This window comes from Mustela erminea, chromosome 4 (assembly GCF_009829155.1).
Source record: "Mustela erminea isolate mMusErm1 chromosome 4, mMusErm1.Pri, whole genome shotgun sequence".
Classification (NCBI taxonomy): domain Eukaryota; kingdom Metazoa; phylum Chordata; class Mammalia; order Carnivora; family Mustelidae; genus Mustela; species Mustela erminea.
This window is the reverse complement of record NC_045617.1, coordinates 79,013,994-79,028,790: the sequence shown is the minus strand read 5'-3', so window position 1 is coordinate 79,028,790 and position 14,797 is coordinate 79,013,994. Positions and strand designations below refer to the sequence as shown.

The following is a 14,797-nucleotide window of genomic DNA, read 5'->3' as shown; positions in this document are numbered from 1 at the left end:
GGTGCAGTCACTGGGGAAAACACTATGGTGGTTCATCAAAAAAATTAAAATAGAACTACCACATGATCCAGCAACTTCACTTCTGGGTATTGATCTGAAAACAAAAATATGAATTTGGAAAATATTTATGCATCCATGTTCACTAAAGCATTATGTACAATAGCTAACATATGCAAACAACCTAAATGTCCACCAATGGATGAATGGCTAAAGAAAATGTAGTATATATATTATGGAATACTATTTAGCCATTAGAAATTGAGGTCTTGCCATTAGCAACAACATGGATAGACCTTGAGGGCATTATACTAAGTGAAATAAGGTAGAGAAAGAAGTATTATATGATTTAACATGTGGAATTCCAAAACAACCAAACTCATAAATACAGAGAATATACTGGTAATTGCCAGAGAGGGGAGTGGGTGGTGGGGGAAATCTGTGAAGAGAGTCAAAAACAAACTTCCAGTTAAAAAATAAATCAGTCATGGAGATGTAATGTATAGCATGATGACTGTAGTTAATACTGCATTGCATATTTGCAAGTTGCTAAGAGAGTATATCTTAAAAGTTCTCATTACAAGAAAAATAGTTCTTAACTATGTATGGTGACAGATATTAACTAGACTTATGTGGTGACCATTTCACAATATATACACAAAAACTGAATCATGCTGTAACCTGAAACTGATATATATCAATTATATATCTCTATTAAGCTTCAACTTTGGAAAAGAAGATATTATAGAGGATCAGAACCTGAAGATGCCTTAATTTTTGTCTGTAAAAGACAATGTTCAAGAAAATAATTTGCACCCAAAATTTTCAATAAATGTACAGCTTTCTTAAACAAATTAAAAAACCAACAGATTTAGCAAATAAATGTTAACCAAATAACCAGAAAGTACCTAGCAATGTGGTAGTCAGGAAAGTCAAAGAAAATGATATTCCCTTAGTAAATTTAAGTTTTATCAGGATGAGAAATAAATACCAAATCTGTGGAAATGACTATAAAAGCAAAGGACACAGAGGAAAAAGACAAGATAAAAGTATGCTATCATAAGTCATGGAGGAAGTAATTCATAAAGCAACCTTTGCCTTGAAGGATGAGTCAAGTTTTTATAAGATAACAAAAGTTAATGCAATATTTAAGACAAAAATATAGGTATATAGGCAATAATAAACACTGTGATTGAGGAGATAAGAAGTCTAACCTATTAAGCATTAGTTCAGGATGAGGAAAGGTGGAAAATAATGAACATAGGAAAGGTGTAGATATATTATGGAACTCCCTAAAAGCCACAAAAGGAAGTATGGAACTCCCAGTTATTTAAAATGGGAAGGTGGGGAGTTTTATAAGGATGTGTTTCTTTTCTGCATTAATTACCTCACTTTTTTATTACCTTAACATCTGATTCCTCATTAGGTAGTAAGGTTAAAGAGAATGAGCACAACTTATTTACTCATCATTACATCCCCTACATCTAACACAGAGCATAACAAGCGTTCAATAAATATTGGCAGAGTAAATGAAGTAGAGAAGAGTAAACTAACAAATTATAAATATTAATCTGCAGCCATATTAAAGAAGTGCTACGTATCTTATGTCACTACACTAAGCAACCTACATTAGTTTAATCTCCCTCATGGGTAGAGAGGTAAGAAAGATCGAGGACTTAAGAAGGCAGGTTAGGAAACGATAGAAGACCATCCTTCAACACAGGTGGACACAGGGAAGATGGGAGGCCAATGAGAGCATTAATGTCCTCATCTCTCACAGAAGAGAGTCAATCAATACTGTATAAAAGTGAAATATAATGTTCAAACCACTTGAAATGTTTTACATAATCTTTTTTTCTTAAACCTAGAGGAGTCTCTGGGGAAATAATTACCCCTGGAGTGGGGAAAAAAAAAAAAAAATTACTTGAAATTCAGCAATTTCTTCGGTCTCACTAGTTTTTCTTTCCTATAAAATCCAGTTAGAATTTAAAATGGAAACTCTATTACGATTCCATTTTTATAAAACAATCTCCACATATCTATTCTTCTGTCTGTATATGCACAGAAAGATGTCCAGAATATTTTTCCTCAATGTTAATAACGTTACTTTCAGATACGTGCAGGGAATTAAGAATACACTTACTTGATGATCACTAAGTACAGAACTGCTGAATCACTGTATCGTACACCTGAAACTAATACATAATGCTGTATGTTAACTACACTGGAATTAAAACTTTTAAAAATAATGTTACTTTCAGAGTTAGGAAGAATGTCACTTAATGTGTTATAATTTAGTTTCCTGTGTTGGTTAATTTCTTTATAATAAAGATAAATCACTGCTTGAAAAGCAAACCAAAAAAGTTAAGATGACTTTCAAGACTGAGCTACTGAATAACTGGTTGGGCCACTTAATGAGATGGAAACAGATTTATTTTGTTTTGTTTGTTTTGTGGGATGAGACCCAAAAGTTCAGTTTTAGACATGTTAAGATGTCTGAGAAATGTATGAATTGAGACATCAAGAGAGAGTTGCATATCTGAACCTGGCAGCTCCAAATAATGATTAAGGTTAGGGATATAAACTATGGGGCACCTACTGCCATAAAGGATACTTAAAGGCAAAGATGTAAGTGGATGAACTTGGAGCAGAACAAAGAGAAAAAAAGTGCAACTTGGACAAAGTCCCAATTATTCCATATTGCAGAGATTGCTAAGAGAATGCAAAAGAGAAAAAATAGCAGCTATAGAAGCAAAGAGAACTCTTAACACAGAAAGAAATGATCTACTATGTCAAATGCTGATAGTTACAGTCAGAGGAGAATTAAAAAGAGAAGAATCTATTACATTCATCAGGATAGAGGCTACAGGCAACTTGAGTAGGATGTATAATTCTGACCAAGTTATGAAGTCTATGTCAAATCTAAGTGGATTGAGAAGTAAAGAGATGTGAGCAAGTGGGGACAGTTTATACAGATTCCTTGGTATGGTGAGAGGACGAGAAACAGGACAGTGACTTCAGAGATGGGAGGTCAAGAGAAATTTCTTTTTGAGTGTGCTTCACTGTAAGATGAAACATGTGAAGACACGTCTGCACCCAGATACCAAAATTAGAAAAGGACAGGCTAGAAGCAGAAACAAAGAGGATAGGAGGGCTAACCAGAGGAGCAACCTTCTTATATATTAGTCATTTATGATACAAGATTTTTAGGATCTGAACAAATAAAAATTTGAAATTTACAGAGAATGTGATACTATTAAAAAGTGAAAATCTACATTTCACTGAGCCCTGCATTAGCCTCATCTAAGTGCTGTGGCAAACCTACAGAAACTCTACTAAACTTACTGTTATTCAGAGGGGAAAAAAGTGAATGGAACAAGCAGTGATAAGTATACAAGGCAAAAACATTCATGAGATGAACTATTGAAGGGAACAGTATAATAAAGGTACAATTAGAAACAAAACCATTGTAGAAACTAAAGAAAATGATACAGGTAAGAATTCAAAACACAGAGAATCATAAGATTTATAGAATACAAAGGCATGATATAAATTATCACTATTGGGCCCCAATGACCAACACTAGACTAAAATTAGTAGAAGACAGTAAATTATCTAACCTCAAAAGTATGATTTAAAAATATAACTGAATATTATGAGTATGAATTTTGAAATACAATGAAACAAACATATATCAAAGAAAAACTTGCTAAAAACCCACAAAAAATAAAATACAAACTTTTCTTCAGAAAAGTTTGGCCTTTTTCTCTCTCTTATTGCTGATACTGTAAACATAGCAAATTACTTGGTGGCATACTGAAGACTACTGGGGTACTGAAAGAATGAAGACAAAATTTACTTCCTAGTTAAACACAAAAATCATAAAAAGCAAGAAGATATAAAGAAACACGTGAAGTAATACTGCTACTACATCTATTATGAGCATTTTTATAGTGCTTGCTACATGCCAGACACTGTCAATAAGTCCTTCTAGTTTTTCTTACACAATTCTTATAATAGTTCTATGAGGAAAATAATACAATTTTCTTCCATTTTACAGATGATAACTGAGATCCCAACTCACACAACTAATAGAGAGCAAGCAAGTCTTGACTCTAGAATCCATGTTGCTAATCTAACCACCATACTACACAACACTATTACACATACAGACAATGCCATGGCAAATTTTCTCCTGTAGAACAGAATGACTCCATTTGGATACTGCACTACATTTGAAAAAAGCACATGCTATGTAAATTAATATATTTTATTCCCAGAGGTATTTTACTTCTTGGATGGCTTTTTACATGACTTAAAATCCCATGATTATTTTTTTAACAAAAATACTAGGGAAAAAACACTGCTCTTTATTAAAAAAAAAAAAAAATCACTCACTATATCAGTTAAAAAGAAGCCAGAATCAATATTTTATAACTACAAAACTCAGAAATATACTTGCTATGCAGAAGTTCTACTGAGTAGATTTTTCCTAGTATTTTTCATCATTGCTTCCTATATGATGTATCTGATGCTATATATGAAAAGTTTAATGTGAAAATACATTTGAAATAGAGGACAAGCTATAGTTTTTCTACCTTCTTTGAATAAAAAAGTCCAAAAATGAAACTCAGCTATTAATGGTAAAAAAAAAAATTTTTTTTAAAGTTTAAGATCTATAATATATACTACCATCACCAGAGATTCTAATTTTAGAGAAGTGACTGCTTTATCTCTTAGGTAGAGCATTCTCACTGACACCCCCCCCCCCCCCCCCGTTGGCTGAAAAGGTTATTCTGCTAGTGGAAAGAAAAAAAATCACAAACCTATGAAAATGGAAAATGGCTTTAATTCAGCTAGTTTTAAAAGTGGTAATTTATAGGTAGGAAAACAAATTATAGGTCTATATATGGCCAAAAAGTTTTAAAGATTGGAAAAACTGAGGTTAAGGAGTAATGGTTAACATCAAGGAGCATAATTTGAGCCTCCAGACTGATCATGCACTTTCAGGCCTCTCTCGAGTCTCTATTACAGAAGGAGTCCCATCAAATACCAACACAGGGACGCCCCAGTTGACTCCTGAGTAAACTGAAGAGTCTGAAAAAAATGCCTGTTTTTAAAGAGGCATTTGTAATATAAATCAAACAAATGTGGAAGACATGGTACTAATATAGAACCTAAAGGTAGACAAAGCGATTATATAAAAACCTAATACCTATATTTATTTTGTCTATAAAGTTATCATTTACCTTTAAACATGCTTTAAAAATTAGCTCATTTTAAATACTTTTTGAAAGTATATAGAACATATGCTTAACCGTTTCTGCAAGATAGAAAATGTACCTCAAATAAAATTTAGTGCCTTACCTTAGACCAAAGATGTGTGATTGTTCATAGTTGAATAAAGAACGAATCTTAGCTTCTGAATTCAAAATTATAAGTCTATCTATAATATCCTGAAAAGGAAAGACTTAGAGTGAGACTGTGGTTGACCGAAACCATTTAAAAAAAAAAAAAAAAAAAAAAAAACTCAAGAAAGATTAAGATCTATGGTTCTCAAACTTGGCTTCATATTTGATCACTTAAGGAGAAGTTAAAAAAAAAATTACCAATGCCCAAGTCTCACCATTAGAGATTCTGAATTAATTGGTCTTGGTGTGTCTGAGCATCAAGATTTGTTAAAGTTTGTGAAACAAGTCATCTCATGTTTAGCCAAAGTGGAGAATCACTAATTTCTACCTCATTCTGGTACTGTGTGAGCAACTTATACAACCAGCTAAATACTGACCAAACTGTTAAAAAAAAATGTAAACTACTTTGAAAAACAAATATGAAATCTACAAATGTGAAGCATGAACAGTGGATTTGAATAGTTTTATCTAGTAGCTGAAACTTTGTTGACAGTCTCTGCTCATGTAAATCAGTGGTTTCCAACCCTGGTTGAACACTGGAATCACCTAGAGAACTTCAAAAAGAAAATTATATTTACATATACACATGACTAATGCCCAAGCTCTCTCTACCCCAGACCAATTTAGTCAATATCCTTGGGGGTGTGATTTTGACATTAATAACCTTTAAAAGATTCCCAAGTTGTTACAATGTGTAGCCAGGCTTAAAAATCACGATGCAAGTGCAGGGAGAACCTGAGGACCCAGGTGCCACCAGCCATCCGAAACCCTGATAATGTAACCCTACTATGCAATTCTGAGCACTCTCTAAAAGTCTTTCTTTTTAGAATGCCCCATTTTGTGTAGATCTTTGGGTTTAGGCCTAAGAAATTTATTCATAGATGTATACTTGTCTCTCTCATTGTTCATTTTCTTGACCAAGAAACTTGCTACACCCCAGGACTTCTAATGAAGACATTTCTGTAAACAATAGGTAAAAAGGCAGGTTTTGACAGGGAGTAAATATCTACAGAGGTCTACATGGATGATAGTACAAATGTCATATCATCAAATAAATAAGAAGCATGGAAATGACTTTGCAAGGCTGAGGAAATAAGATTTCAAAAAACACAAATCAAAACACAGTAAAAACTAGATTTTGTGCCAACAGTAAAAACTAGATTTTGTGCCAACTTGTATAATAAAAGTTTATACCTAACACTTAGAAATGCATGCATTTATTATTGTTATACGGATAGCCTGTAAAAAGGTGTAAATACTAGCACAAAAGTTTATAATCAGCAAACATTATATAAACTGCCTAACATGAAGGATAAAAAGATTGCCATCTGAAAATCTGTCATTTTGTTTGCTTCTAGCTGGACACTCCTCTCTCAAACTTTATGACAGAACATGAACTAAGTAATTCATTCATATTCCCAGCTTCACATTCAGATTCTCAGCTTCACATTCAGATTCTCAATAATATATCCACTCTCTTCCTTCTCCTAATCTCTCCTTTGACAGTCCTGATTAGGCACAGTGACAGAGCCATGGAGCTCTCCTTGACTTGTCTAGGTACCTGATTACTATTAAGTAATCCCCATATATATGGAGAAACTTGTTTGCCAGGTGTTTCTTCAAACAGGTAGATATTTTTACTGCTAAAAATAATTTAAGAAATTATCACTGTTTTATCATCATCTTCACAGATTAATCTAGAATTATGTATCACTGGCCTTCTCTTATCTGAGAGAAGAGAATCTGCCCATCAGTTCTATGATCGTAGCTTTTGGATTACTCTGGGCTTCTCTTCATTAGTAGGATACTACTAGTATAGGTGACTGAAATTTGTCCAACAATCTGGATACTAAGCTCAGACTCCGACAGAGAGTGACACTTTGGAACTCTATAAAGTTCTAGTTCCAAATGCTGAGTACTAGATATTTTAAAAATAAAAGAGGTAGAAAATATATTACCAGCAAGCTAATAGAAGAGTAGATTGCAGTGATCTATCAATGATAATGCATTTTCAGAGAACAAATGTTACGGTAAATAATTTGTTCTTTAAAGAGGATTACATTGATGGATCACCACTTAGGGAAGAAAATGAAACTCCTGGGAAGCCTGCCTTATGGAGAACTTCAGTTTCTAAGCACTGCAACATGTGTCAATAAGGCAATCAGTTTTTTAAATCAAGCAGCATCTTCCTAACAACGAAGAAGTGGCCAGTAAGGCCTGGGACTCAAAAAAACAAAAACAAGTCTGAAATTCTTTTTAAACGATACTGACCAACTAGAAAATACACTGCGATCTAGTAGGCCAGAATGAAACCAAAACTAGGAAAACAAAGGAATATCCATTCACACAAATACATACATGCCTGAGTGCCTGCTGTTTACAAGTGTCCCAATGGTCATGTGTGTGTTACCTCTTTTCACTTCAGAAAGGGATAAGTGCAAGGTAAGGGACAGATCAGTTATAATGCCAATACTCCTTCACCTGCACCACTAGGAGTGGCTTGTGACTGGTTAGCTCATAAACATCCTCAAACAAAACTCAACCTTTAAGGTTCTTCCTTGAGATTTTTCAAGTGAGAGGGCTCTTAATCTATTCTGGCTGCTGTAACAGAGTATGATAGACTGGGTGGCTTATAAACAACAGAAATTTTATTTTTCTTTTTTTTTAATTTTTTCTTTAGAGATTTTTATTTATTTATTTGACAGGGAGAGATCGCAAGTAGGCAGAGAGGCAAGCAGAGAGAGAGCAGAGGAAGCAGGCTCCCTGCCGAGCAGAGAGCCCGATGCGGGACTCGATCCCAGGACCCTGAGATCATGACCCAAGCTGAAGGCAAAGGCTGAATCCACTGAGCCACCCAGGTGCCCCAGAAATTTTATTTCTTACAGTTCTGGATGCTGAGAGGTCCAAAATCAAGGCAACAGATTTTGTGTCTGGCAACAGATTTTGTGTCTAGTTTTTAGATAGTCATCTTTTCACTGTGCCCTCACATGGCAGAAGGGGTAAGAGATTTCTCTAGAGTCCATTTTTTTTTTTCAATTATCCATAACCACACCTCGGATAAACCTCATTGGCTACGATATTGCCACTGTGGAAAACTGGAGTCTATAATGTTTTAAAGGTACTAATCACTTCCTGAAGGCCCACCCCCAATATCACATTGGGGATTAGGTTTCAGCATATGTATTCTGGGGGTACACATTCAGTCTATAGGAGGGAAGGAAAGGAAAAGGCCACTCTCCTGTTTGGTAACCTAGTGAATTACACCGTGACCCCAACAAAAGATATGTCCACATCCTAATCTCCGAAACCTATGATTGTTACCCTATTTGGCAAGAGTGTTTGAACTAGGTAATTAAGAATTCTGAGATAAGATCATTCTGGATTAACCCAAGTGGGCGCTGAGACTGTGACAGGTATCCTTAGAAGGGAAAGACAAAGGGAGATTTAAGACAGATGAGGGAGAAAATCTTGTGAAGATGGAGGGCAGAAACTGGAGTTATGTTAGCAAAAAGACATGAAATGCCTGGAACAACCAGAAGCTGAAGAATTCTCCCCTGGAGCCTTTAGAGGGAATGTGTCCCTATTAAAACCTTGATTTTAGACATCTGGCCTCCAGAACTGTAAGAGAATAAATTTCTGTTGTTGTCATCTACCCAGTTTGTGGTCATTTGTTATGACAGCCCTAGAAAACAACAACAAAGGGGAAATGGTGAAGATGTCAGTATAAAGTAACAGGTAGTCCTGTGTACTCTCCTATGGAGAACACCATCTGGAGAAGAAAACACTAATGATAATTATACCAGGCAATTCTATAGCATTTATTATCTGCCAAGCAGTGACTTGAACTTTTATATTTCATTTAATTCTTACAACAACCCTGGGAAAGGAACATCACTGGTCTCTTTTAACAGAAAATTAAAGTTCATCTTGTCTGAAGTCACACAGTTTCTAAAAGGCAGAACTGGGAATCTAATCCAGGCAGTCTGGCTTCAGAATACAAACTCTTAACCACTACACTATACATAGCTTTCAATAAAGCCAAGATAGGCAGTAACAGGACAAGATGACACAGACAGACAGACAAATGTGAATCTACCTTCGAAGTTCTATTTCTACTTGTCCTCGTTTTTTGTTTTGTTCTTTGCTCTTGTGGCACAATGAAGTCCACAAATATTTAATTTAGCATATACTGCACACCTACTGTGTGCCGGGCATTATGCTAAATACTGCAAACATATTCTCAGGGTTGAAAAAGAGCTTAAAGATTATGTGCTACAACCATCCAATACGTTTTTGGATCTGATCTGCAGTATCTCCACCAAGAAGAACCAAGATAAGGAACTCACAGAATCCCAAGGTAGCCTATCTCGCTTTTAGTCAGCTCTGACAATTAGCAAGTTCTCCCTTAGGTTAATTCACTGTTTACACTCCTTGGTTATGCAAAGAACATGGAATACTCTTGTCACCAGTACTGGGATCCAAATTTCCCAGTTACCTCCCACATCATGACTCTACACAAGCTGCAGATGTTTATTAGAGCCAATATATTTTCTTATGCAGGTCAATAAATATCCTCTTCTGCTGAAACTAATTCAAACTGAGTTTCTCCAATAACTAAAGAGGTCCTACCTAATACATCACTTATATAGCTGCAAATTAAGTGAAAGGGGCTGGAGAACAATCAAAGATTGCATGTTTAAAAGACATATCAGAAATATTAGAAAACAGAATATTTTTTTTATTGACCTTTAACTTACTAAAGTACAACTTGAGAGTTGTTTGCAGGACCTAGAGTTTTGGTAGATACCGGATACGAAATCATGAGAAGTTAAGGTCTAACATCCCTAAAATATAAAGAATTCCTCAAAACTAAGAAAAAGAAAACAAATAGAAAATTATTAAAAATAAATTGAAACACCATTGAGAAGTCATCAATGGCCATTAAAGCATAAGAAAAAAATGTGCTATTCACAAGAAAAACATACATTAACACTTTCCTCGGGTCAGATATCTACACCTCTGATCACATAAACAACTTAATGAGACTGTTAGAAAACAGTAACTATTATACCTCATTGATGGGAAAGCAGAACGATTACTCCCTGTGGATAAAAATCTAGCGATATATACTAAAATTACATATGAATTTACCTTTCAACCCAGCAATCCCACTTCTAGAAATCTAGCTCAAATATACTATCTATAGTAGGCAGGATGTAAGAGGCCTCAAGATTCTCAGGCCTTAAACACTAGTGTATGTATTGCTATGAAGAGATTTTTGCGGAAAGTCCTTAATTGATTTTAAAATAGGAGATTATCTGAGTGGCTCTGATATCACTGCAAGAGCCATTTAAAAGAAAAGAATTTTGGGGGGCTGTTCACAGAAGAGGAGATTCAAAGCATGAAAGGGATTTGATAGGAGAAAGGTTGTTCACAGTTGAAATGGAGGGGGCCATAGGACAAAGCCCCAGGAGCAACTCTTGGCTGACAGCCCCCCAAAAGCCAGGCACTTTAGTCCTACAACCTAAGAAACTGAATCCTGCCCAGAATTAATTTGGAAATGCAGTTTTCCCCAGGGCCTCCTGATAAACTTAGCCTACCCAACATCTTGATTTCGGCTTATAATACTCTGAGCAGAAAACCCAGGTACACAGTGCCAGACTTCTGACATACAAAACTGTGAGCTCATAAATGGGTGGTTTTAATTTGCTAAATTTGTAGCAAGTTGTTATACAACAGTAGAAAAAATATATAGACAAACTGGTAAGTACAATAAATATAAACCAAACTATTAATTTGGCATAACTTATAATACCAAAAACCTTAAAGAATCCAGTGTCTACCAACAGATTGGTGAATAAAAACACAACACATCCACACAACAGTATACCATCCATTTGTAAAAAAGAGTTAAGGGCAGAGCTCTATATACTGGTGTGCGGTAATCTCAAGGCACAGAATTAAAAGAAAAATGCAGGGGTGCCTGGGTGGCTCAGTCAGTATGCCTTCAGCTCAGGTCCTGATCCCTGAGCCCTGAGATGCTGCCCACCTCATGCCCTCTCTCTCTCTCAAACAAATAAAATATTTTTTAAAAATAAGAGAAAATGCAGAGACAGGACAGTGTTTAAAGCATACTATCTTTTGCTTAAGTCTGGAGGGAAAAAATATATATACTTTTTTAAAGTGAAAGTTGTAAAGTAATATTTGAAGGATAAACCAAAAACTAACAAAAAGTGTTAGCTATAAGGGAATGTTATAAAAAAGAACTTTCTGCAATGACGGAAATACTATCCATCTGTGTTATTCAACATAGTAGCCATTGCCCACCTATGGTTAATGGGCACTTGAAAACTTGAAATGTGGATAGTACTTAAAGGATAGAAATTTTGAATTTTATTTTGTTGTCAATGATTTAAATTTAAATAACTACATGGAGCTAGCAGATATTATATTGAAGATCAAAACATACATACACAGAGAAAGGACAAAGGGAGATTAATATGCAAGCACATTCTGTGAATATACTTTGTGACATACTGGAGTCACTTTTTTTTTTTTAAGATTTTTATTTATTTCTCTGACAGAGAGAGATCACAAGTAGACAGAGAGGCAGGCAGAGAGAGAGTGGGGAAGCAGGCTTCCTGCTGAGCAGAGAGCCCAATGCGGGGCTCAATTCCAGGACTCTGAAATCAGGACCTGAGCCGAAGGCAGAGGCTTAACCCACTGAGCCATCCAGGCACCCCTGGAGTCACACATTTTAAAAGAACATTAATCATGTAATAATTGAAAAGACAAAATTAATACAAAAGGTAAAACAACCTCTCAATTTAGAACATTCTAAAATAAATCTATCAAGTTAGTGGCATAACCAGGCAGAACGAGATTTACTTACTTCAAGTAACTTTTTAAAACACAGCATTTTGACTGTAAATCACTAGTGGCATACATCCTAAGAACAAAACTAACTGAAATGAAATATCAATATGCACACATTAATCTTATTTTATTCTGAAACTATTATATGTACATTGTACAATAAAAGCAAGTGAGTAGCTTTGTTCATGTCATTAGTAACCAAGCTTTTCTGTGAAAGAGAAAAATACAAGAAAAAATACAATAGAGGCTCATGATGAATTTCTCTTAAAAAAAAAATGCTCTCCTTAGCTGTCTACTGAAATGACTAGAAATGATGACAACCCTAAACAAGGAACATTTCTAGCATCTCGGTTATAATTTCTAAATAACAATTCCTAGTAAAAGAAACAATTCTTTGAAGATGGCCGATTCCAAGACCGAGCCAGAAAATGTATACAATGAGCCTGGAACACCTTACATGAGAAAGAAATATATCAAACAGAAATAATTACATGTGAAAAGGACTCCATAGCCAAGGAATATCTTGATTATGAGAAGCAATAATGATTAATCACACTGGATTGAAACATATACATATACAAATTAGAAGCTCATAATGATAATAATAACAAAACATCACTTTTGGAGATTATTAGACCAATTCACTACTCTGAGGATTTATAAATAGTCAAGTATTTATTCTGCCATTTCTGAAAAAAAGTTTTTCAGGATTTCCATTATTAAGTAATTCCAGTCAAGGACAAAAAGAATGCCAGAACTAGAATCACCATTTCGCATCTCCTAGTGAAACACTGAATAAATGCAACCCAGGACAAATAACCCAGTTTTTCCAATAAATCAATGGCATGGAAACAAAGAAAGAACTGTTTTAGAAAAAAGACATAAAAGACATAATGACTGAATGAAACATATGGACCTTCTTTGGATCATGACTCGACCAACTATTAAAAAAAAAAAAAGACATCTTAAGAAAAAGGAAACTTCTATATAGACCACATATTAGATAATTTTAAGGGATTATAGCTAATATTTCAGAAAGGATTAAAGCCACAGATATTCACAATGAGGTAATTCAAACAAAAGCAAAAACAAGACCCAGGAGTCCTTATTAGTTAGAGATGCATACTAAATTTATACACTAAATTATTCAGATAAATTGACATTATGCCTAAAATATGCTTTAATAATTCTCCAGGAAAAAAAAAAAATGCAGGAGTAAAGGGGAGGAAACTGTATAAGAGGAGTGGAATAGAGGGAAGAATATGGACAGAATTTTGATAAAAGCTAAAGTTTAGTGTTGGGTATATGGGAGTTCATTAGACCATTTTAAATGAAAGTTTGAAAGTATCCACAAAAGAAAGCCCAGCCATGAATTTGTGTAAATACATGTACAAACACATGCACATGCACACACACAGTTCCTCAGTTTAACTTCCTAGGGTTCCTGCCACAGGACTCCCAAAGAAAACAGAAAGATACTGAATTTATATTCTTTTGAATAAAGCCTAAGAAGGGCCAAAATCATTTAGGGCCTATCAAATGATTAATAAAACAATGAAGTTACTGAGAACCTACCAAGCTCAAAAGAAAGACAAAACAACTAGTGAGACATTTTTGGCCAAAGATAAAATATAGTTCCTCTCCTCATGGATTTTACAGTTCATTAGGAGAGAGAAATGCAAAAGTAATTATACAATAATGTGACCTATGAGATGACTTCACAGAAAGAGTAAAGCATGAAAAATGAGGAGATACTACTATCTAGCCAAAAGGCAAGGTTAGATAGCTTCCAGACACCAGAGAAAGGAAGAAACTTGTCTGATTACCCTGGAAGTCAGAGAGTAGAAGGTAAAAAGAGACCAAAAAAAAAAAAAAAAAGGCTTTGAGAAACAAGGAGAAGCTGTCTGTCCTCATGCAAAGGAACGTGGCTACGCGTGGAGGCAAAGAGAGATCAGCAAATATTTTAAATAGAATTACTGCATCTGGTTTTCATTTCTAAAGGACCACTCTGAAAATTAATCATCATTAGGATAAATTATAGGTTGAACTGGGAAAAAAAGCAGTTAGGATCTCACTGATGTAATCTGGACAACAAATGACAGTCCGAGCTAAGATGTTTTTAATAGAAATTTAAAATGTAAACAACATGTGGTTATTAGGGAGGCAAAAATCTATACATGGTGATTAATTGCATATATAGAAAGAGAAGTCAACAATGACTTCCAGGTTTCTAGCTCACTCAACTGTGTGGATGATGGAACTGTAGAAAAAAAAATTATATTCAGTTGTAGAAGTGGTAAGACTGAGATGCTCATAAGTATTCCAGATGTCAATTATCTGGTATAAATCTGAGTACAGATTCAACAGTCAGGTGAGCAATATAGGTCAGAACTGTCAGTATACAACTAAAATTGCACTATTGGAAGAGATCAATCTGGATGATAGGTGGCAGAGGAAGAGAAGTCCACAAATGCCAAGATGCAAGTAAGCACAAGGTAAAATTGAAACACTTC

At 34.8% G+C, this 14,797-nt stretch overlaps 1 protein-coding gene across 5 annotated transcripts in view; it reads right to left on the bottom strand.

Moving 5' to 3' along the window:
- TBC1D32 (TBC1 domain family member 32) overlaps positions 1 to 14,797 on the bottom strand; it is a 237,348-nt gene that overhangs the window by 129,472 nt on the left and 93,079 nt on the right. For all 5 annotated transcript variants that reach the window (XM_032339668.1, XM_032339670.1, XM_032339672.1 and 2 more), the window contains one exon: positions 5,365 to 5,453. In XM_032339668.1, coding sequence (XP_032195559.1) covers positions 5,365 to 5,453 — 89 coding nt within the window. The remainder of the gene's footprint in view (positions 1 to 5,364; positions 5,454 to 14,797) is intronic.